General features: G+C 37.4%; 1 protein-coding gene across 2 annotated transcripts in view; it reads left to right on the forward strand.

The window, feature by feature from the left end:
* The first annotated feature begins 7495 nt into the window (after positions 1-7495).
* Positions 7496-24297, forward strand: part of PPIP5K2 (diphosphoinositol pentakisphosphate kinase 2) — a 41917-nt gene continuing 25115 nt past the window's right edge. For both annotated transcript variants that reach the window (XM_009891669.1, XM_009891667.1), the window contains exons 1-15: positions 7496-7900; positions 9450-9645; positions 10358-10448; positions 11320-11405; positions 12749-12903; positions 13311-13412; positions 15232-15393; positions 16493-16614; positions 18147-18248; positions 18809-18895; positions 19811-19886; positions 19972-20081; positions 21117-21202; positions 21875-22000; positions 22105-22226. In XM_009891669.1, the coding sequence (XP_009889971.1) occupies positions 7757-7900; positions 9450-9645; positions 10358-10448; positions 11320-11405; positions 12749-12903; positions 13311-13412; positions 15232-15393; positions 16493-16614; positions 18147-18248; positions 18809-18895; positions 19811-19886; positions 19972-20081; positions 21117-21202; positions 21875-22000; positions 22105-22226 (1767 nt within the window). In that variant the 5' untranslated portion in view covers positions 7496-7756. The remainder of the gene's footprint in view (positions 7901-9449; positions 9646-10357; positions 10449-11319; positions 11406-12748; positions 12904-13310; positions 13413-15231; positions 15394-16492; positions 16615-18146; positions 18249-18808; positions 18896-19810; positions 19887-19971; positions 20082-21116; positions 21203-21874; positions 22001-22104; positions 22227-24297) is intronic.

Consider the following 24297-nt stretch of genomic DNA (forward strand, 5'->3'; position numbering starts at 1 on the left):
CCAGTTGGACGGGACCTACAACAATATAGTCCAACTGCCTGACCAATTCAGGGCTGACCAAAAATTAAAGCATGTTATTAAGGGCGTTGTCCAAATGCCTCTTAAACACTGACAGGCTTGGGCATCGACCACCTCTCTAGGAAGACTGTTCCAGTGTTTGACCACCCTGTTGGTAAAGAAATGTTTCCTAATGTCAAGTCTGAAGTTCCCCTGGGGCCACTTTGAACTGTTCCCAGATGTCTTATTGGTGGGTCCTAGGGAGAAGAGATCAGCACCTCCCTCTCTACTAACCAGGTCACAAGAATGGGAGTCTTGCATTGATACCACTACAGGCGGTTCTTCATTAGCTGCTCCAGCGTGGGTCCTTTCCATGGGGTGCATTCCTTCAGGAACAGACTCTTCCAGCGTGGGTCCCTCATGGGGTCACAGGTCCTGCGCCTGCATGGGGTACTCACCACAGGCTGCAGCTCCTGCCAGCTCCTACTTCATCGTGATCTTCTCCATTGATTGCTGGGTAATCTCTGGCACATGGAGCACCTCCTTCACTGACCTTGGTGTCTGCTGGGTTGTTTCTCTAACATGTTCTCACTCCTCTATCTCAGCTGCTATGCAGTGTCTTTTACCCTTTCTTAAATACATTATTGCAGAAGCACCACCAGCATCGCTGATGTGTTCAGCTTTGGTCAGCATCTTGGAGCTGGGTGAAACTGGCTCTGTCCAACATGGGGGCAGCTTCTGGTGTCTTCTCACAGAAGCAACCCCTGCAGCCCCCCTGCTACCAAAGCCTGGCCACGTAAACCCAATACAAGGACTCACCTGGCAAGGAAGACTCATGGCTCCTCTTCATTCTTCAGAATGTTTCTTCAGGTCTCAGTAGAGTGAAACTGAAGTCTCTTGGAATGGGAGCTACTATAATTTTTCTGGTGGAGTAATGCATAAAGTACTAGATAGTAATGCTTTTGGAACACTGTGCAAAATATTTGCAGTCTTTCTGCAAGCAGAAGGAACTTAGCATGTTCACAGTTGTCATTTAGCATAGATTATGGCTCTTCATCTGACAATCTGAGGGCTGTGCTTGGCTCGTAGGCACAACCAAGTGGCTGGCTAAAAGCAACAAATAAAGGCTACTTTTCATCTTCTCTTTTGGGAGGTTCTTATCACGTCCTTGCTTCCTGACAGATTTTGGAGACTGCCCTACCTCATTGCCTGCAATGAAGGAGATGGGGACTAGCAGGTAGAACTGGTAGTGGTGACACATTGGACTGGGTGTCTAGGTGGGAGAAAAAGGTGCGGGGTTCTTGGTGTGGGGAGAGGAAGGTAGTAAAGGTGTGGCTGTCCCTGTGCTGGACTGCAGTGGAGCGAGTTGTGGTGGAGTCCTGGGGGAGTCTGGGAGGAGAGTGAGTGGGTTGCAGCCTCCTGGCTGGAGTGGATGAAGTCAGCTGCTTTTGAATGGAGTAGAAGGAGAGAAGAGGGTTGTTTTTATTTTATTGAATCCCTGTGTGGGTGCCTACCACTTTTTGCCTATGACACACTGCCAGCGGAGAGGGGAATGTGCAGCGGTCTTCTGATGCTTTGCAGATTACCTATCTTGATTTGGCTGGGGGAGACCAGACTAAATCTTGCATCTGGTTTCTGTGAAAATACAGAATGAAAAAGAAACTTTGGAAAAGCTTGTATTGATGTGTAGGTTACTTATGGTTGGGAAAGATGCTAGCCTGTTGTGAAATCTAGGGCTTGATGTTAGTTTAATGCATGATCACAGCACGTGACTTAGTTCCTGTAATGCTGTGTAGTGTAACCTTTATAGTTACATCTTTTTCCTTTGCTACCTTTTTTTAGCCTATTTCTTGTCTGTTCTGTCGTATATCAGCAAAATTCCTTGCTTTGTGTTATTAGGCAGAGTTACAGAAGATGGTGCTAAACTTCTTCAGGCTGGAGTTTGTATTTGATGAGGATAGCTAAAGGCTTTTCTCAGTTTCATGTTTCTTAATCAGCCTGTTACACCACTGGACCTTGTAAATTCTAGCAATTACTGGAAACCTGTTTATCCCTTTGAATTTTCTGTGATTGTTGTTTCGGTTAGTTTGGTTTGGTTTGGTTTTCGTTTGTTTTTTGTTGTTATGTACAAAGCATTATCGGGCTAAACCGGTAATATTCTTTGTGGTTGAGGGATATTGGGATAGAGCTGCTCTACATCTTTTTTTAGATTTAGTCTATATTGGTAATGGGCTGACAGCTGCTACTCACCACCTCACAGGATGTGTGGTAGAACAGAACAAGGTCTGTGTGTAAATATTAATGTTTTGTGTTACTGAGTACATGACACAGTAGACATTGAATATTTAAATTGGGGAGCATATGTATGTTTTGCTGTGTAAGGCACAGCAATAAACAAATCGTTTATGTTTTTTTCACAGTGTTGTCTTCAGCAGCTTCTGTGTCTTGACGTCCTTTCCCACTTTTTTTGCCTTCTGCCTGTCCTGTCTCCTTTCTCTTCCTGGTCATCTGTCAGACCTCAGGAAATGCTGTTCTTGAGCATGGGCCTTGTTCTAGTTCTAGAGTCTTGCATTTAAATCTGAAGTATTACCAAATTTCTTTGAATCATCTCTAGAAAGCTGTTACAGCTCCACACAGAGCACTGGGGATCACAGTCACTGCTGTCAGCTCTCTGAGTTCAGACTCTGCTGGTGTCTTTTCTTCTTCCATCTCCTCTCTGCTTCCCCCTTGCCTTCTCCCTGTACTTTCTGCTCCACCAGCAGCCCAGCAAACTGGCTGTCTTTGGTGGGTCGTTACACCGTAAATTGTGTTGCAGAATTGGAATTTTAAAACAGGTAAAATGCCTCTGCGGGAGCGAGGCAAACCTTTTGCTGTCAAATGCACTGTTAATGGAAATGTTAGGTATAGCAGTTGTACCAGGAAGATGTTGAAAGCTTTTTAAAAGTCATCTCACTGGGACACTTCCTGAAAAATTGCTGTTAAAATCATTTGGGTTTTAACTACTTAATTTGAATTGGAGGAAGCTGGTACTGGAAGCAGTTTGAATATGCCTACGGCAGTAAGAACTGAAACTTTAAAAGGAGCAATATGGAGGGAGGGTGCAGGGGAGTGGGCTGCTCTCCTATTGTTATGTACGTAGATGGACAGAATCATGTAACCGATAAGCACCACTAAAGCTTCTTGTACAGTTAGCGGTTTATTAAATTCCACAATGTAAATGTCACAAAGTAGTTTGTAGTTATTTTGTTATATTGGCATTCCCAAAAGTTGTTTTCCTGAGTGGTTCGTGATTCAGAAATGTTTTATAGGTATTTAATGTATGATATGTTGTTTTTTTTCTTGAGATAACAGATGAGAAGCATTTTTACTCTAGTTTTGTTCCATTAGTTTCCATTAGAGTGCGTAGAGGCAGTGTATATTTGTTCTTCTGATAGCTGTAGGGACACAGAAGAAAACCTGCTGAAATGCTTCTGTTTATACAGGAGTTGTATATTTGGTTTTATTAGTATTTGGAACATGGCTGTTAAAACTTTGAGTCCTTCTTATATGACTGTTCAGACCACTGCTGCTATGTTGAGCTGATTTGTTGCTGACAGTTACTGTAATGCTAATCTTTATGGTCTAAGTAAATATGGGTAACACCAGGGTTGGATTCCTGAGCTGCTGAAACATGTGGAATGGGGACTGGAGGAAGACTGTTTGTGGGAATATCTGTTAACACTTAGTGAGGACTATGTTTTGTGTTACTCTTTTAGAATCCACTTATGGAAGGGTAGAAGTGTTCTGTTAGGAAAAAAAAAAGTCTATAGTGCGCTGCTCGAGTGAACATGGGACCTGGAGTCTTTAGCAGGCTACCAAAATCTGTGGTTCAAATACAGCCCTATTTGTATTTTAATGTTGTCTATGTGTCATTTTATATATTTAGAATGTTATTTTGTATACCTTCCACTAGTCAGTGATAATAATATCGGCTAAACTTAAGCATTTTTACTTCTTCTTTGCAGTGTGCCATTTTAGTGCTGTCTAGCTTAGTAGGGAAGAACTGAGGTTAGTGTATTTTAAGATGAGAATGTAAAATTAGCAGATTTACTGTTTTCTTTTAAATTTTTTTAATTTATTTTTACATATCATGTGGTGGTTATGAGTAGAAAGTTTTAGGACAGGTGGAATGAACAGGCCATACGTTTGATTGGAAGTTCTTTTAAGAAACAACACTGTTAGTTAAATCATGTTTTTCAAAATTAGCTGAGATTTTTTTTATCTGTAAGCTTTAAAACAGCAGCCTTGTGTAACAGCTGAGGTTTGAAGGGAACATAGTCTAATTAATTTTACCTGGAAAGGTCATTGCACGGTAGGAGATAGTTGCCTGGATATTCTTGATGCTATCTCTTTGGAAATGGATTAGTGTATATTCCAATGCACAGCTTTGGGTTTTGTCTTGCTTAGATTGCAGTCTTCCATGGTCGAGGCATACATGTAATCTTCTAATCTTCACTGTCTGATGGGGCTTATGCGCATGCACCAAATACTAGAGGATCTAACATAGAGCATCTCAGCCCCTATATAGCTGCTGCTGCTCCCTTCTTAATACAATAAAATGGTACTGGAAAGACTCTTCCCTGCTCCAGGGGCAGCGAGATGGAATTCTGCATAGGGCACCGTGTGTTAAAAGTTTCTCCCATCACCGTTGACAGTGCTTCTGGGGTGGGAACACAGTTCCATCTTCTTGCTCTGCCATTTATTATTTCTCCTTGGTGTACAACTTGAGAACCACGTTTTTATTCAAGCACAGTCTTACTGCATTTTTTACATCAAATAACTGTAGATGTTCTTAGGACACTTGTGCGAGTTGTTCACTATAGTTACAGGCACTTCCTCTCGTATTTCTCTTTCCATGGCTCTTTTCTTGGACTCTTTTTATTTCACACACCACAAGAAAGAAGGGGATTCTTCATTTTTTATAGTAGCCAAAGCATTTGGAGGAAAAGAATTTGAATTCCCATCTCTGAAAGCATTTATTCTAAAAAATAAATAATTTATTCATTATATTCTGACTCAATTTATGCTCATGACAGTAGTTTACGGCACCTAATGGCTGGGAGATAAGCTGGTAACTATCAGCGGCGAGAATGCCTATTTATATGCAATTCCGTGAGTCCCTGCAGTAGTCTACAAGCCTGAAAATTGTCAGGATCTTTTCTCAAACCTGTCTCTTTGGCTTTATTTTTACAAACTATCCGGAAACTCTGGGGCCCAGTGACAATAGCATGCAGTGGCAATCTAGTAATTCATCCACTTTCAAACAGGTGAACAACATACTAAATCTTGCAGACAATCTGTTAACTCCAAGCAGACTATGTGACTGTTCAAAGTCTGTTTTCCATGAGTGAAGCTTCACTTGAAGGTTCTGCTTGCCACCAATAACTCCAGCACTGTCCAGATTCTTGAGTTAGGAAGGTAAAAAAACAGTAAGCTTCAGAGAGGTTTGTTAGGGAATTAATCTTGTCAGGTTAGATCTTTTTAGACATTGTAGTCATTTGTAGACAAGTGTGTTGTGCTTTCCCTCCGGTTTTTATTTGTGTGGTTTCTACTTGCTTTGAAAAGTAATCACTTTGGGTTAGAGATCCTGGGGTAGTGCCAGAGATCCTCATGAAATAACTACTCATTAACTGCACACGAACTTCACAACTTCAGCTGCTCCCACAAATGCACTACAGGAATAGGTAGGGGAAAGAAAGCTTAAGAAACCTGTTTTTTGTCACCTGATTATCTGCTTCAAGTGGTTGCTTTTCCCTTTTTTACAAGAAAACCTTCGGTTTTAAAAAGCTGTTAGGACACTTGTTTCCAATTTACAGAATCTGGGTAGTAGGAGGGGAAGCTGATGCAAGAGGAACTGTTAAACTTCATTTTCAGGCTTTACCAGTTTTGGGTTGTGTTTTTTTGTTTGTTTTTAATACTATTTCAAAATTCTCTATGAGTTGCCAGTGTATTTTGGCAATAGCCTCTGCCTTTCTGAAGTTTGCTAGAAATAGGATTTGGAAAACTCTCTTTCTTCACCCTTTCATAAACAGGATTGATTTATCTCGGTACCTATTTTCTAACTCTCATGGGAGCAAGATGAATTAAGTGCTTGAAGTTTCATTTTGTTCTTGTTGCTTGGAGGACAAATGTATGCATTTTCACATTCTAAGGGAAAGTAGTTTTTTATTAGTGGAATCGAAGCAGAGCAGATGCATAACAAATGCGTTTAAGAAATGAATCATTTTAATCCCCTGCTGTCACTCCAGCATCTTTATGTGTCTGTTGTTTGGACTTCAGTTTCTGGGTCTGGAACAACTGTATTGTTTACCCACACTTAACCTATTGCTCCCTGACTTAGGACAGATTTGTTCTGGGTAACTTTTGCTCTGTTTACCATTCTTTTTCACAGGAAGCTGAATGGTTGATCACCATTGGGAATTTACTATTGCTTCACTTCGTTCATAGAACAGCCAAAGTCATTTTGACAGATATTTAAAGACAAATTCAGTTCTGCTGAGACGTCGTTTTTGAATGGCACTTACGTAATGATCTGACTAATAAACAACCTACAGCGTTTGATCAGATCACCTTCTAAACAATAACTGCTTATTAATTTTTGAAGTGGTAATAATGGGTTATCATTAATGGTATAAAGCCGTGCACAACTTACAGCAAGAACAGCTACCTAGTTAAAATAGCAGAAGACTGAGCTCTGAGTCTCTGTTTCTGCATACAAGTTATTTGGCCAAGTTTTTATTTTCACATGACTGGTTAAAAGGGTACGATATGTGTTCACATTAGTGAAGTACATTAGTGCTTAGAAGTACTTTTGACAGAAGGCAGTGTTAGTGTACATCTCTGCAAATACTCATTTTTTCAGTGTGAAAATAAAGCAATGCTTTGTTGGAAATGAGCAAACATCAAGCTGGCACATACATTCTGCTTTCACACTGAAGATTCACTCAGTTTTTGAAAGAATAGGTTTCCATTTAAGAATAGTCCTAATGGTGGCTTTATAGTTTCCATTAGCATTTTTGTCTGTTTGCCATTGACATTTGATGAGGAAACTTTTGGGGAAAAAACAAATGACAACAGGGATGCTGAGTTAAATATTGCAAATATCAGAGAAGATTTCTGTTGTTTTATTTTTCATATAAAAGATACACTCTGCACTTTTTCTTTCTTAAGTTATGAAAAACAAATGCGTTTGACAGTTTTTACTTTCGTGAGTTTTGTTATCTATTTATAAAATGTCTGTGTCAGTAGTTTGAAAGTATCTTGACATTATTCTCCCTGCTCTAAACATACATCTGAAAGTGTAGACTGCATTTAGCGTGCACAGTTTTTATTTCTGAGGTTTTGCTCAGAGGTATGTAAATGTCCAAACACTTTTTCTAAATGAGAAGGGTTTATTTTTATGTGCCTTTATCAAATGTATTTTTTCTTCTTTTTGTTTGTTTTTTTGGGCATTTCTTTTAGGTTGAAACGTTGTTGTGTCATCTCAGGGATGCAGTAGCCTATCGTGGGTTTCTTGGAGCAGCAACTCAAACCAATAATAAGCAGATGATACCAGTTAAACAGTGTCTGGCAGACTACGTCAGCACAGTGGCAACACCGCACAAGCAACATCAAAGAGTGGGGGACTTTTGTGTTCCCGAGTCAGCGGGAAACATGCCCAGTATCTCAGCTGCCAAAGCGGCTGCAGTTTCTACATAAGATCTCTATAGATCTTGTAACCATGTCTGTTAGCGCAACAGAGAGTGATCCTCCTAGATTCTTCGTGGGTGGAGAAGATGGAGAAGAATTACTGGATTCAACCCGATCTACAGATTATGAACACTTCTATGACCATGGGGAAGAAGAGGAGGAAGAGTATGACTCTGTATGTTCTGTAGGGGCATGTGTCTGGTATTCTGTATGTTCTTTAGCATTATTTTACTTTGAAATGGCATTAGATCACAGAATTCTAATACTGAAATGGTGTTCTGAATTGGGAAATTGTTCATAGCCAGATAATGATCTGTCAGTTATGTTTGGAAATGCAGCACGCTTGAAAAATAAGTATACTTTGAACTTTGAAGTTGGTGTGCTTGACCTTAATGCAGACTTTCACGGCAGCTGAGGTTGATGTGCCAGCTTTGCAGGCTTGGTGTAGATTTTGGGACTGTGATGGCATAAGCCTTCATTTTATTTATTTAGATAATTAGTAGCAAAAAATGATTGAGACTTTTTCTTTGTATGCGTTATCAACGGCTGCAGAGTTAACTTTTGATTTTTCAGTTTGAACAGACTAAACATTTCTTTTTTCATCTTACTGTTGTTTTCATTAAGATACCATATGTTTTCATTCTTTTTCCTTGTCTTGGTGTATAGAAAGCACATTTTAAGATTAATCTTAAGTTATGCCTTAGTTTATTATGCTTGCAGAGTGTTCTGAATTGGATTTCAGCATGTTTACCAATTTTTAGGCTGTTTAAGACAAAGTCTTAATTTTGATATGCATGAATCGCCATGTTATGTAATGTTTTAGCTGTATTTTGCTGTTCTTTTAGTCTGTAACATTTCACTTTAGGGAATAGCCAGATTAAATTTTTAGTGATTGCATGTATGTCTGAGAAATTTAAGTGCAAGGAAGTGTTAATAAAACACTTTGCTATTACTAAAAGTAACTTGAAATGCAGAAAACTGGTGCAAAATTAGCAGCTCAGCTCAGTTCAGTCAGTGTATTTTAGCAAGGGAAGGTAGTTGGCTATCTTTTAAAAGAACAACAAGTTGAAATAGAGGCTTGTTCTGGGTTTGGGGTTTTTTTGTTTCTTTTTAAACAGAGGACTTGGTTGGCTGTTGGTTCCACTTAGGAATACCACTGGGGAAACAAATTTTTAAAGGCTTGTAAGATGAAAGAACATATAGAGTATGCAGAAGAAAAGTGAAACCGTCTATGCACAAAACAGCTCAGAAATCTAGAATAGCACTTTCTGGTTTACTAGTTTTCCTTTTCAGAATTCACTTGTAATATTAGGTAATAAGATGATAAGCCTTGTGACTACTAAGTAGATGTAGAAAAATTAAATAGTTTGAAAACTGATTGCTAGTTAATTTCAGAATAAGCCATAAGTATGACATAATTCAGATTTGGTATTTCTGACATAGATTTGATCCTGTATATTTGTTCCTGATATGATACTCACAAAAAGGAGTGTAGAGCTATTGAACAGTTTCATTTTTTTGAGGCGTTTTTAGTAAGGATGCAGTGCAGCATGCTGTCATACTGCATTTTGTTACCTGCTAGTAATTTACCTGATTAAACGTTAAATTAAAGGTAGTACATGAATTTTAACAGGAAGTATTTACTCTAATATTGTGCTGCTAAAACCCTGTTGTATTCTGAGAAAACATAAAAATAATAATTGCTTTTCCCCCCCCTTCTTCAGCCACCAGAAAGACAAATTGCAGTTGGGATTTGTTCAATGGCTAAGAAATCCAAGTCTAAACCAATGAAAGAAATTCTTGAACGCCTCTCCATGTTTAAGTACATAACTGTGGTAATATTTGAAGAAGATGTTATTTTGAATGAGCCAGTAGAAAACTGGCCTTTATGTGACTGTCTCATTTCTTTTCATTCTAAAGGTAAATCATCTAGTAATACCATAAATATTTTTGACATCTAGATACTTTAACCAGTTTGTCTTTTTTTTGGTCTTGTTGTTTTATTGGATTTTCCTAGGAAGTGATTCATTTGTCTTATCTAATATAATAAATCTGACTATTAAAATACAAGCTTTTTAAATTATACTGTTTTCATTGCTTGAGAAAGTCCTGTCTGACATGGTATTTAAAATAGCTATTTCATTGGTAAATATTTGTGGAGCCAGTGGAAATGGTGATCTAATACTTACTTGGTCCAATAACTGTGAAGACATGCTACTTTCTTAATGGGAGTGTCGGGTCTCTTGCCACTTGTTCATGTACCTCTTCTAATATATAGGTTCTTTTGTGGGCCTGGCAGTGGACCAAAGATGAGCAGGCTGAAGTTAAAAATCGTATTTTCAGGCAGGGGCAATAAAAGCGTTTGTTCTGGCCCTATGGAAGTGGAGGGCATGTGGAGTCAGGAGGAGGGAGTTGGAGACAGGACCACTAATTTTGGCAGCCTGTACTGAAATTAGGCTGTAGTTGCGTGATCGTCTTAAGCTGATGTTGTGTGTGTCTATAGTTGAGGGAGCATCCTCCCACTTAAGCCATATCTCTGGTTGTATTCTAAACCTTGAGTATGAATGTTCCAAACTATTTACTGGTGTTGTGTCTTGTAGTTTTAATTTATTTGCCTTAATAAATATTTTAGGATTTCCACTGGACAAAGCAGTTGCCTATGCAAAACTCAGGAATCCATTCATAATCAATGACTTGAATATGCAGTATCACATACAAGACAGGTAAGTAACACTAATTACCTGTAAACAGCAAACTACGTTTAAGTCAGAGACTGTGATAATTGTGTTATTGCATAGCAACAGTTCCAGTGTATTATACAGTAGTCTAAATAAAATTACAGTGAATGCTATGCTTTGTTAATGTATGCATAGTTTTCTGGGATATGTCTTTAGGTGTGTGTTTTCTTTTACTGCTTTTATATTGATACGCCTGAAGATTTACCAAGGTAGAAATTTGGTGATACATGTGTCTAAAGCTTAGCAAATAAAAAAGTTTAAACTCTGAAAATTTGTATAGCATAGGTATGTATAGCAACAGTACAACCTCCTATAATTGTAGAATTCACGTGACTTACTGAAGGTCTTTTTTCTGTTAAGTGGATATTTAACAGAACTTGTTGGTATTTGAAGATTGTGTGGTTATTCAAAGTGAATTTTCTTCTGGAGCTGCAATCATGCATAACATATTAACAAAACAATTGTGAGCAAAATGCATCAACATTGGAGCCTTCTGAACAGTGAGCAGACTTGCTGTTTTGGATGCCTCCAGTTGCTGTCCTGTATAAACTTTTTCAACCCTTCATATTAATAATCTCCTTTAACAAGAGGATTGTTCTATGTAAATTGCTTTTGCACTGATAGAGTGGAGAGGACAGGACTGACATAGGAAATTACATTTTTGCTGATATTGATGAGATCACTGGAAAGGTACAGCTGTGTCAATGACCTCTAAAGCATTATATTAATGAGTATTCTATATGTAATCTTATCCTGTGTGATGTAAAAAAAAAAATCTCCTTTGTTATGGACTGTAAAATACAAATACTAGCAGAATTTGCTGTCTTACTGTGCAACTTTTGTTCTTTTCTTCTAGGAGAGAAGTATATGGTATTCTTAAAGCTGAAGGCATTTTACTTCCTCGCTATGCAGTTCTGAACCGTGATCCAAACAATCCCCAAGGTAAAAAATGATGACTAAAGTATCAACCATTGGCATCTCTTTATTTCCACTGGAGAACAGTACATACATAGCGGAAAACTAAATTTCACTTGCTAGACGATTATTTCATTTGTGTAGAGGTTGATTTCTCCTCCAGTACTTAAAGTATTGGTGTGGATTAACCCCTGTCTTGAGGCTGCATAAGCACTGTTCAGCAATAACTAAAACATCAAGACTGTTTGGGTCACAATTTCAAAACATAGCACCATACCCGCTGCTGTGAAGAAAACTGACTCCATCCCAGCCAAAGGCAGTACAGGTATGCATTTGAAAAGCATGTTTCTGAAGCCTGGGGTCCCAGTCCTTTTACAGCCATGATAGAACAACTAGAATATAAGGGCCTCCAAACTCAAACTGAGATTCTAATATGTCACCAAAGAGAGCAGAATTCATGTTACATTACCTACAATAATTAGTAATTTTACTTAGGAAATGAATATTGACAGAAGTCAGGCTCTTGAATACTTTCCTTTCTGAGTACAAGCAGCTGTGTAAGGGAAATCTAGTCCAGACAGATCTGCAGATGATATACTCTGAATATAAATTGGAAATATTTTTTTCTGTACCTGAAAACAAACTTCACAGCTTTTTCTACTAAAATGAAAACTTACAGCAACAGTAGGAGATTGCAACAACAGGTCAAAACACAGGAGTAAGAGATAAGAAAGAATAAAGAAAATTGAAGTATTACTGTGGTGTAGGTAGGGAATTTTAGGTTAATACATCTGCGTAATCAAGGGGGCAAAGGACTCACTTATCCTACAAAAGTCAAATAAAAGCTGCTGCAAGCAGCCAGCCAGTAGTGAAGACATTCCTGATCCCTGGTTCCAGAGAACCTAATCATCTGTGCAAGGTGCATCAGTAAACAATATGAGACAGTTCTCAGCCTGTTAAAATACTATTGCATCTGGCACCACACCATGTTCATTCCATTTGCCATTCCTCTGATACTTCAGAAAAAGGCACTGAAGAAAGAGACAAACAGCCCTACCCTCTGTCCTTGAAACATTTCCAGAAACATATAACCCATGCAAGCTTATGTATCTGTAGGAGGCAATTTCCTGTCTGACACTGAGGGAATCAAGAGAAATCCTGGAACATGGTATTAAGTAACATAACATAGACGTGGTACAGCAGACATGTTCAGCACATGATCATTAACTCTTTGTGAAGTCAGTAACAAAGCAGTGAACCAAAAATGTAACATAATCTTTTTGTTTCAATGTGCAAAATTACCTGAATCTCTAATAATTTTGTTCCTTGATTGTATTATTACATCTCTGTTGTTCACACTGTTTCTTCAGAATGCAACTTGATTGAAGGAGAAGATCACGTGGAAGTGAATGGAGAAATTTTCCAAAAGCCTTTTGTAGAAAAGCCAGTTAGTGCTGAGGACCACAATGTTTACATTTATTATCCAACATCTGCTGGGGGTGGAAGGCAGAGGCTCTTCCGAAAGGTGAGGTTGTTGTACTAAAGCTACTGAAAAGTTGCAGAAGTCTAACAGAATTGCTCAGTAATTCTGTCCTATCCGTATGTTAGCTGGGACCTGTTTTGTCATGTCCTGCTTGTGTAGGAGTAGTGACAGATTGCAGAAATTAATTTCAGGAGAACATGTAGATGGAATAAAGACCCTTGTTCCTTGCAGTAGATTGTCAGCCGCTACAGATTCTTATAGGTAAAAGAAGCATACACTATTAGGTGCACTTTTAGAATCTTATAAAAATCTTTTGGGAACGATCAAAACCTACTTGCTTCCTTTGGTACAGGAAGTGTTTTCTCAGTACCAGTGTGTTATTTTAAGGAGTTTTAAAGTTTCTCAAGCAGTAGCCTATGAGTTTATTAATAGAAAAATATTCCTTTCAGATTGGCAGCAGAAGCAGTGTTTATTCGCCTGAAAGCAGTGTGAGAAAAACAGGCTCCTATATTTATGAGGAATTCATGCCTACAGATGGCACTGATGTGAAGGTATGACAACTGCGTGTGCTTATTTATATTTAGAACAATCAAGAGCTCTAAGAGCTTGTCAGTTTTAAAGATGAAAGTATATCTTTGTGTCAAGGATTAATTTTTATGAAGTTTTGATACAGTTCACAAGTAAAGAATGTAATTCTTATTCTATCTAAACACAGTCCTTGGAATGTAGAGCAGCTTTGCTTATGTTGTTAGAATCAAGTGCTGGATGCTTATTACCCAACACATTGTCTTCCTTTTTTCTATTGTATTAGTGCCAGAACAGCATATATTTTCCTGTGTAAACAGATGCTGCCTAGATATTTTGTCTGAAGGTTACAAAGAAATCTGTAATCGAAATAGATTTTACCAACCATGTTAGTATTCTAATTAATAAACAAAAGTTACTTACTAAAATTATAGGAAGTTGCAGAAAATAATGCATTGACCTTATCTATAATTATTTTCACTCTTCTGTTCATTTATTTTCTTAACAGAATAAAGATTAGGTATCATAAAAGAATGCTAAAATAGAGCAATAACAGAACAGGTGTTAAGCCAGCCATGTATGGAGATTGCATTCTTTACCTTTGTGTTAGTTCTGGCTCTTTTAAGTCCATCACAAAACATGTGAAATGTTTTACAATATGCATGAGACGTTACCGTATTTAGACAAAAAATAGAGGTTCAGAGAGTGTGAGATCTAATCCAGTCTTAGGCCAGGGAGACCTTCTATCAATTGCAGTCAACTTCTTCCATTTGGTGATACATGAGGGGAATGCTTGTTTTATGTTTTCGGACATTCTCTAAGTTGCTATGTTTTCATTCTCTAAGTTGGTATATTTTCTTGAGCTACACTCTTCAGATGGTTATACTGTGCGACACTTTGCAATAGGTTAATCTAAGTTTACAGGTATCTGTGTAAGAGCTTTACAAACTGTTTCCAAAAAGGAAAGTTTCTTGCAACATGAAGAGATGCAAATGACTTGAGGAGTGGGGACCATTTTGTCTACTTGTTTTAGTGTAGTCATCTAACAGCAGCTGTGGACTTTTAACACCGCAAGTAAAGTAACACCCCTTCAAATAACAAGACTGTCAGCTTTATTTTAAGCAGCTTCACCCAAGTCACCCTCCTGCCTGAATTGTCTAAATTGGCAATATTTGCAATCATCTGCTTTAGTTGAATACCTTTTTATCAAAGCTTAGAGTTTGGTTTTTAATTAAAGTGACAAGTAGCCCATTTTTGAGAGCTGCTGACAAGTCTTTTCCAGCATAAGCCCCAGTTTTTTTCTGTGAGCATCAAAACAGCAGCAGACTAGATAGCACAATCATTCTGTCAAGGCCCTGCCTTGTCATGCTAAAATTGGGCAGATGTTTGCTTTGTTTAGTCCTGCCTAAAATATGAAAATAGTTTTTAAGGAAGACAATCGCTTAGTCCTGCAGCCAGATCTCCATAATCAAGTAATCCTCAAACTAATCTGCTCTCCAAGTTGTGCAGATGTTTTAGAGAGGAAAGCATTATTCTTTACCTCTGTACCACCGTAATTAAGAAATTCATTTTTATTCATCAAGTTTTGTAATTACTATTTTTCTTTACCTGTGCTACAGCTGTTTTCTCCTCTTGCTTTATCCTAGGTTGTCAGTAAATGGTGGGTGTTCTCTGAAGGCAGAGAATGCCATTGAGGAAGGTACTTTAAAGTGACTTTTTCAATTATGAAAGCAGCTAGTACCTTTGGAAGTCGCTACCACATTTTAGATAAATGTAGCAAACTGTATGCATATCTGTAATGTAATTTAATGACACTGAATCAAGAGTTCCTGTTTTTCACTAAAGGTGTACACAGTGGGTCCAGACTATGCTCATGCTGAAGCGCGGAAGTCTCCAGCTCTGGATGGCAAGGTAGAAAGAGATAGTGAAGGAAAGGAAGTGAGGTATCCAGTCATCCTGAATGCAAGAGAGAAGTTAATTGCTTGGAAAGTATGCCTTGCCTTTAAAGTAAGCTGATTACTTTCCTATCTGATCAAACATTTAGTGTTCATCAATTGTTTATTACGTGAAACTTCCATAGGGTTTTAGTGCACAGAGCCAGCAGTGATAATTGCTACAGAACTCCTAGGAAGGTGTAAACTTCCACATCCACATCTTTTTTTAATCTAGAAGAATTCTTCCTTTAATGCATTGAAAAATTCCGGGTGGGTTGCTTATGTTGCATAGGTTTCCTGGATTCACATGTTGCTACTGTGCTTTGCTAGTCCACCATGCATCTGCTCCATACATAATACGTTCACACCTTTTGTTAATGGTTTCCAAGCTAGAGAAACACAATTTCAGTAGTTAAGGTTTTGTAAATTTTATCACCTATTATTTCCATTAGGCCCAATATAAATGTTAATTTGGTACTGACATGACTAGGTCCTTATTTGAAGTGTTTGATAGTTTGCTTTTTCTTATAGTTTAAAGATGCCTTTGTTCAAAGCTTCATTCAGTCTTTTACCCTCCTTTCATCTGTCTTATTAAAAGGCTGTCTTTTACTCTGTCTCATTACCTGTGTGTAGCTATGGTGGCATTCTGGAGCCTGTAGGGTGTGAACCTCTATCACTCAGCAAAGTGGGTTTTGAGATCTAAAAAAGTAATCTGTTGAAATAGCATCTGGTATCCTGTACTAATAATGTCAATATTACGTCAATGTCAAAACTATACTGTCAGATTTAAATTTGGACAAACATATTTTTATTGGTATTTGCGATTTCTTGCCTGCCACCCTTAAAAACTATGTGTAGGGGGAAACCACTGTCAGAATGGGGAATTTGCAGGCCCATCATTGCTTATCCTGGAAATCTTGAATGTTAAGTTTATGCACATGAACTTGACCTTCAATACTGATATTGCTAGGGATCCATGTTAGGAGGGGTAGGAAGATGTTTGCATGACATAAGTGAACCTAACATGGAACTGGCAAAAGGTACTAAGTGTAAAATCTGTCATATTTTTGTCATGCTTTCAGATGAATACCATGTTAAAATATAAATTTTATTTAGAATAAGCAATCGCAAGGAAGGTGACCAATGATTTAACTTTTATTCTTAAAAAACAGCAAACAGTTTGTGGCTTTGATTTGCTTCGTGCTAATGGACAGTCCTATGTCTGTGATGTGAATGGCTTCAGTTTTGTGAAAAACTCCATGAAATACTATGATGATTGTGCTAAGATACTGGGGTAAGAATTTACTGATTTTATTTCAGGAGTTTTGCCTATTCACTCTTGCATGTGACTATAGTTTATGTGCTACTTATTCCTTATTCCTGAATTAATTATTTAAAATGAAATAGCACATAAAATTAGTCATTAAATTAAATAATAAAATATTGAAAAGAGTTCTAAATCAATAAATAAATCCTAAATAAATTCCTTGTTCCTGAAATCATCCAAAACATGTGAGTCTTGAGTGTTTTGTGAACACTTAAAGCTAACTGATTTAAGTATTTTGAAAGCCAGATTAAGTTTTTAAAGGTAGTTGAGATTTTTTTCAAGTGGAGAAGCACCACTGTATGGTTATGCTTGCTGCTGTTTAATACATTCCCAAATTAATCTACATTGTCCTTGATCTGAAGCTGATGTGTACTTGCATATCTGTGGGTTTCATACTGGTAAATCCAAACTGATGGTAGTATCAAGGTGTCTTCTGTCATACCATCTTCTCTCTACTATTGGGAGCAAAAAAAGGTATAACAAGGGGTCATACAGAACTGGATAGCGAACTCTATGCCAATGAAATGTTGCCCTCAAAGTTGGCTGATACCCTTTTTGCCAGTTAAACTGGCTTTATGGTAAGATTGCACTGATGAAATACAGCATGACTTTCTGCATTATCAAATGGTCTGGGATATTATAAAATGGGGGAAGACCTAAGCTGAAATACTAGATAACAACTATAGTCCTTTTGTTTTAGGCCCCTTTTTGAGTTAGAGTTACAATTCTGAGACCTGTTTTGATTTCTCTTTATTCAGGTTGTTGTAGCTGTTGAATTCTCCAAAAAAAGTTGTCTCCTTTTTTTTTCCTTATGGTTTATTTCCTAAGGTAACACATTGCAGTGTTAAGTAACAGTAGATTTTTTTCAAGCTTTTTAGAAATTAAATTTTGGCTTATTTTACTTCAAGATGCACAATTTTTTTCCTCTGTGTTACTGCTTCTTACATAGACACTAATCTGAAGTTCAGTATGTTTTGATTAAATACTTAGGAAACAGAACATTAGAAGATTAGCAAGCGGAGGCAGTGTTATCGCTTTGGATAACACTTTGCCTGTTTTTCCAGTTCTATTGCAGAAACTTTTGAGAAATTGCCACTAAAGGTACAAGTTACTCTTTGATGAGAATGGCTTTCTGATTATCAGGGACTTTCAGTTAGGCAGTGGAGTCAGGTATCTGAATACTTAAATGAACAAGACTAAATCATATCCAAGGAACTCTTTTAGGAACTGGAGCCCAAAAACTGCGGTTTCTTACAAATTCAGGGCCATTAGGCTAATGTTGTCTCTGTAGTAGTTGTAGTACCTTTAAATTATTTAAGTAGGTTTTTATTATACAGTTAAAAGAAAAATCTGCATCTAGAAACTCATGACTGCTAGTGCTCTAAAACCACATTCATAAAAATGCATGTATAATCTATTTGGTTTGGAGTTTGTGTATGTTTTATAAACTGTGCTTTAAACTTAGGTGTTGTTTTTTTCTTTTTAACCCTTTTTTTTAGAAATATCATAATGAGAGAACTTGCTCCCCAGTTTCAGATACCATGGTCAATTCCTTTGGAAGCTGAAGACATCCCTATTGTGCCAACCACCTCTGGAACAATGTAAGAAAATAGTAGCTACACCTGAATTGTGCAGACTCCTAGTGTAACTTTTGTGTGAATTTTTTTTTTTCTTCACAAGGTGTGACCACTTTGGCCTATGAACGCTTGTTTTGTGTGATGAAAACAAGGAAGGAATCACAATTGCTATGCCAGCAATCAGAGTTGCTGACCCTTAGTCAAGCTGAGTATAGAACAGCAGATTTTCAAGTGTAGCATCTTTTATGCATAGCTTCTTTCACTGCTAATCATTGTTCCAGCACCAACTTAATATGCGCTTCTAATAAACATGCTCTCTCATTTAATGAACCTCAAAATCACTGTTTTAAAAACTACTTAAAGTAGATATTCTGTAGTTACCCAAGTCTTAAAATCAGTATTTTATATTTTATACTTTACATCATTTTCAGTTAACCTTATATTCTTGCATATCCTTCCATCACTTCTGTAGTTATGTCAGATAACTACGACTTTGTCAATTGTCTTGATTAGTGGTGGTTTTAATATGAAATAAAAGTCCTTCATACATAGAGTTGTGAAATATAACTCTCTTGATATTTCAGGATGGAGCTTAGATGTGTTATAGCTGTAATACGCCATGGGGACCGAACACCAAAACAAAAAATGAAAATGGAAGTAAAACACCAGAAGTAAGTAGAATCTTGGTAAAAATTAGGTTGGATTTTTTAGAGCAGAGCTCACTTCTGGGCATTTGCAAGCAATGAATTGAGCAGGAATTCCTTTTTTGTTTTGTTTTATTTTCTTTTAAATCTAACTGATGTTGCGGCTGATTAACAAATATGCCTCTGTCTGTCTAACAAATTACTTTTGCAGCCTTCCTTCATCACATGCTGTGCCTTGTGAACAGTCCTGCTTGATCTTAATGAAAATGCATTTGTCTCTATAGATGTCTTTATTCAAACAGTGCAGTAGAGAATATTTCTGGTTCACCATTTGACTGTGATTTCTGCCTTTTTATCATAACTGTGTGTGAGCTGTCATCTTATTGCACCGCTTTTTTGTCTTTTACTTTTGTCAAAGTTCAATGACTCTGAATTCCTGGTGCATACCATCCTTATGTTAGCAATCATAAAGTGACTTACATAACTGGCCTGGAATTAGGTGCAGTTTCAGTAAAAAGTAATTGTTTGGTTTGGGACTAGATTCTTGCATTCAGAGATACATGCTGTAAAAGTGTAGGACTGCTCATTTGGTATTTTTGGTCTCTACTTCTGTTCAGGATCACTCCTGGAGATTAAGAATTGATAGCTGTATATTATGTCATTTGATATATAGAATATCTTCCCTTCTTTTTTTTTTTAACACTTAGCAAGTCAGTAAGAGAACATTTTTAGTGCTCTTATTTCTCTGATGTGTTGAAGGCTTTCTTGGGAAATGGGATTTGAATAAAGGTTGGTTTGACCTCTGTAGTGCAGATTTTAACATGCTTTTCAAATAGCGTAAAGGTGCTAATTTCAGACCAGTTTAAGTTCATGAGCCACTAGTTCAAGTCATATTTTAACTTATTAACTGGATTTTTTTAAGTAATATTCTTTCTCTTAAAGGTTTTTTGATCTCTTTGAAAAATGTGATGGTTATAAATCTGGAAAACTAAAACTGAAAAAACCAAAGCAGTTGCAGGCAAGTTTTTCTTTGTTTTCTCTCTGTGGTATTTTGTAAGTAGAGAATTATTTATTTAAGTAAATTGTATATTTCCTTTCTATAGGAAGTGCTTGATATAGCAAGGCAACTCCTTGTAGAACTTGGGCAAAACAATGATTCTGAAATTGAAGAAAGTAAAGCAAAACTTGAGCAGCTAAAGACCGTGTTAGAAATGTAAGTGTCTAATTTTTAGGCTTCATAGCCACAAAGTTGTATCTGCTGTTTTGACTTGTTTGATCAGTTACTGCTTGGACTGCAATGGTTATCAAATATTTAACGATATATTAATTCAAGCACAAGGGTTATCAAGAGAAAGGATGTCATGTTTGACATTATGAAGGAGAACTGGATCGTCTCTCTGTTTTTTCTTCTTATCTTTTTAATTTAACTTACTGCTTTTTCTAGTGTACCAGTATACTTCCCACATGAAAAGGTTACTTTTGTTGATTTCAACTTTTATCCTCTTGCAAGTTTTTAAAATGAAAGTATTTTAGTGCAGGGTCTGCTTCTTACAGTGTGTGGCATAATGAAGTCTGATGGAGCCAATAAGAACTTCCACCATGTGTACTGTCTACTTAAAGCAAACTTGGAGGATTCCAAATAAATAAGGCTTTGTATATTAAGACTGAAATATTTAATAATTGGGGGAGGAGGTGGTAGGAAGCCTAAGGCTTCAACGTTTGTTAATGATCGGGGATCTCAAAACTGTAAATGGTAGTAGATAACTTTAATTTTTAAAAAAATCAGGGCAAAGACAGTTATTATTGAAATCTGTGACAATTGTTTCAGATACGGAGTTCTGCTTGAGAACGTAATTGGCTAACAAAATAGTAGCCATCTACACTGCCAGGTCAGATTCTGGATACTGATAGCCACTGTAGTTGTGGATCCAAATGGATAAATTACATGTGCAATCTGAAAATGCCTTTTTTTTTTTCTGCCAGTTTTATGTTCAGTGTTCTGAAGAAAGTAGTAGATAACATCTTTAAATGTTTCATTATAGAATGGTTGACATTTCTGTAGTTATTCTGTGCGTGTTGAGTTAGGTTTGTTCTAAGCACTGCTTCAACAAATGATGGTCAAATGCACAAATCGATGACCATCGTAGATTTATTATATCCTGTCACAGGAGCATAGCAGGTTTGGAGAAAAATATTTTAAATGTTTCTCTCCCTCTTCCCCTCTCACTTTCCCCTGTTCCTACTTCAGGTATGGGCATTTTTCAGGCATAAATCGCAAAGTTCAGTTAACATATCTTCCTCATGGTTGCCCAAAGACTTCCAGTGAAGAGGAAGGTACCGTATCACTTTTGCACCTAATCACTTAATATAATGTGTGCTTAAATAGTCACGGACTAGTGGTATAACATGTCTTCATGTTAAGAAGAAGGAATATGTTGTTTAGAATTAATGGTTGTATTGTTTTCAGATATTCAGTCTCTCTTAATCTGCTGAATCATACACCTAAAACTATGTAGTAAATTTGTATTCTAACACTGCTTTTTTGTAACAGAAAATTAGGGTGAAAAGAAGCTTCATTGATTCACCAAAAAGGGTGTTTTGGGGCCAGGATGAGAAAATAGCACTCAAAATTTACTGCTATATTTAAAAATTTTTATAAGGTTTCCTGGTCCTTGACCCATCGTTATTGACTGAAATAACTGTAGGGTATTTAGCAAGCAATTTATCTTAATTTTCTGTCTCAATTTACTTTTTGCTTCAGATTTCATGCTAAATATTTTTCACTTATGTTTTCTGTGTAATTTAACTGTTTCAGGTTTCTCTGTTTAAGTGCCCATTTAGTTCTCCGGTTCAATATTTTCTTAATGTTAGAATGCTATTAAAGATTCATAATGTTGAAGAGATCCTTTACTGAACCCCTGCATTGTCCAAATATTTTTGTTCATTTGCAAAAAAAAAGATCAGAATATACTTCACTACTAAACTCCTCTCTTTGTGTACAATTAGATAATAGAAGAAATGAGCCATCCCTGCTTCTGGTTCTAAAATGGGGAGGAGAATTGACCCCTGCAGGCAGGGTTCAAGCAGAGGAGCTTGGAAGGGCTTTCAGGTGTATGTATCCAGGTGGACAAGGTAAAAAAAAAAAAAAAAATTAAAAAAAGTATTGAATGGCATAAATCCCTTTTAAACATGATTAAGTGCAAACTGAGATTTTAAGTAGAATGTTTGTTTGGTAGGAGATTATGCTGGATTTCCTGGATGTGGTTTACTTAGATTGCATAGCACTTACCGACATGATCTCAAAATCTACGCTTCTGATGAGGGACGAGTTCAGATGACTGCAGCAGCTTTTGCAAAGGTACAATGTGAAATTGTATTTTCAATTTTAAAAATGTTTGTGTTCTCAACTTTGTTTTTTCTTTTGAAGACTGGGAGAATATTAGAGTCCACAGTGTATATTGAGGCTGTGTTTTAAAAGAAAGGTATTTTCAAGAAGTATTTAGTTCACTCTGAAAAAGTATCCAATTAATGTTCCAAGCATTTGAAGTTCTTCGAGCAGATGCAGACAAGTTTTAATTACACAGCCCTAGCAATATACCTCAGTCCTTTCCAACCTCCAAAATCACAGAATGGTTTGGGTTAGAAGGGACCTTAAAAATTATCTAGTTCCACTCCCTCTGCCATGGGCAGGGACACCTTTTCCCAGACCAGGTGGGAAGCCCCATCCAGCCTGGCCTTCAACACCTGCAGGGATGGGGCATCCACAGCTTCTCTGGGCAACCTGTTCCAGTGCCTCACCACCCTCACAGTAAAAAATTTCTTCCTAATATCTGATCTAAATCTACCCTCTTCCAGTTTAAAACTGTTACCCCTCATCCTATCACTACACTCCCTGATAGAGAGTCCTTCCCTGCCTTTCCTGTAGGATGCCTTTAGGTACTGGAAGGCCGCAATAAGGTCTTCCTGGAGCCCTGTCATTAGGCTAAACAACTTCAACTGTCTCAGCCTGTCCTCATAGCAGAGGTGTTCCATCACTCTGATCGTTTTTGTGGCCCTCCTGTGGACCCTCTTGAGCAGGTCCATGTCTTTCTTATGTTGGGGGACCCAGAGCTGGACACAGTACTCCAGGTGAGGTCTCATGAGAGCAAAGGAGAGGGAGAGAATCACATCCCTCAACCTGCTGGCCAAGCTTCTTTTGATGCAGACCAGGGTGCCATTGGCAACATTTTTGGGTTGTGCCTTTCTTACTTGTTTAGGTCTTGCTTTCCCCAAATTTTGTCAGATTTCTGTGACAGATTGTGTGTGTGTGTGTTGGTTAAAGCACAGACATTAGAACTGATTTGAGATAACATATTCATTTTACATGAGCAAAAATTGCAATTGTCAGTCACTTTGGTGATTTGGACCAGAAGATTTGGGGTTCAAAAGGCAACACTTTTCATTGAAACCATCTTTGATTCATTGATTTGTAACTTTACAGAGGAAGTTAGAGGGCTTGAAGCTATTAGAAATGTGGAATTAACAAACTACTTTGCATATATTTTAATGGAAATAGTACTGACTGTACATTCATGCTTTTTCAGAATTAATAGAAGTAGCTTGATAAAGTTGTTACAGGAGACTTTGGGCCTGTCAAAATGGGTACCAAATAATTAAGACATGGTAGCAGTACTACATCTTGGCACTTTATAGAAATATTTTTACATGTATTTGTTGATGTGAAATTATACAATTTTTGTGATGTTTAAAAAGCATGAACTCTTTTTTCATTACAAATCTGAATTTACAGGAACTATTAATACGAAACACAGAATTCATAACTTCCTACATCTGTAATGCTTGCCAAAATATTCTTTTACCCTCTTCATGCTAGGCAAATTCCTCTTTTGCCCCTCCCAAGTAGCCCTTTGCATGCTTAATACTTCCACATGTTAATAATTTATTTACTTCTTTCCTCATTTCAGTGATACAGATCTTTTAATTGTGTGAGAGGACACAGATAGCACAAGTGTTACATAAATACTTCTTAAGTGAATGAGTTTCAGTAATAATGCAGAGTGATAGAGAGGTTTAGGTTTCAGGGGGCCTCTGTAGGTCATCTTGTCCAACTCCACACGGCACGGGGCCAGTTTGGACAAGGTTGCTCAGAATCATACCCAGTGAAGTTCTGAGTATCTCCAGGAATGGAGATTCTGCAGCCTCTCCAGGTTTTTAATTCCACCCGCCATTTTCAGGTCGTGTCTCTGTTCCTCCCAAGGTGCTCATCCCTGCTTCCACCTTCTGTGTGTTCCTTTTTCATCCATGCTGACCTTCTGCATGCCTTTCCATATGTCAGAGTGGACTGCTCTTGTGGCTTTGAGAAGATTGTCTTTGGAGATCATCCAGCTTTCCCAGGCACCTTTGTCCTTCAGGACAGTGCTCCATAGGAT

The sequence above is a fragment of the Charadrius vociferus genome, unplaced genomic scaffold, assembly GCF_000708025.1.
Source record: "Charadrius vociferus isolate BGI_N301 unplaced genomic scaffold, ASM70802v2 scaffold609, whole genome shotgun sequence".
NCBI lineage: Eukaryota > Metazoa > Chordata > Aves > Charadriiformes > Charadriidae > Charadrius > Charadrius vociferus.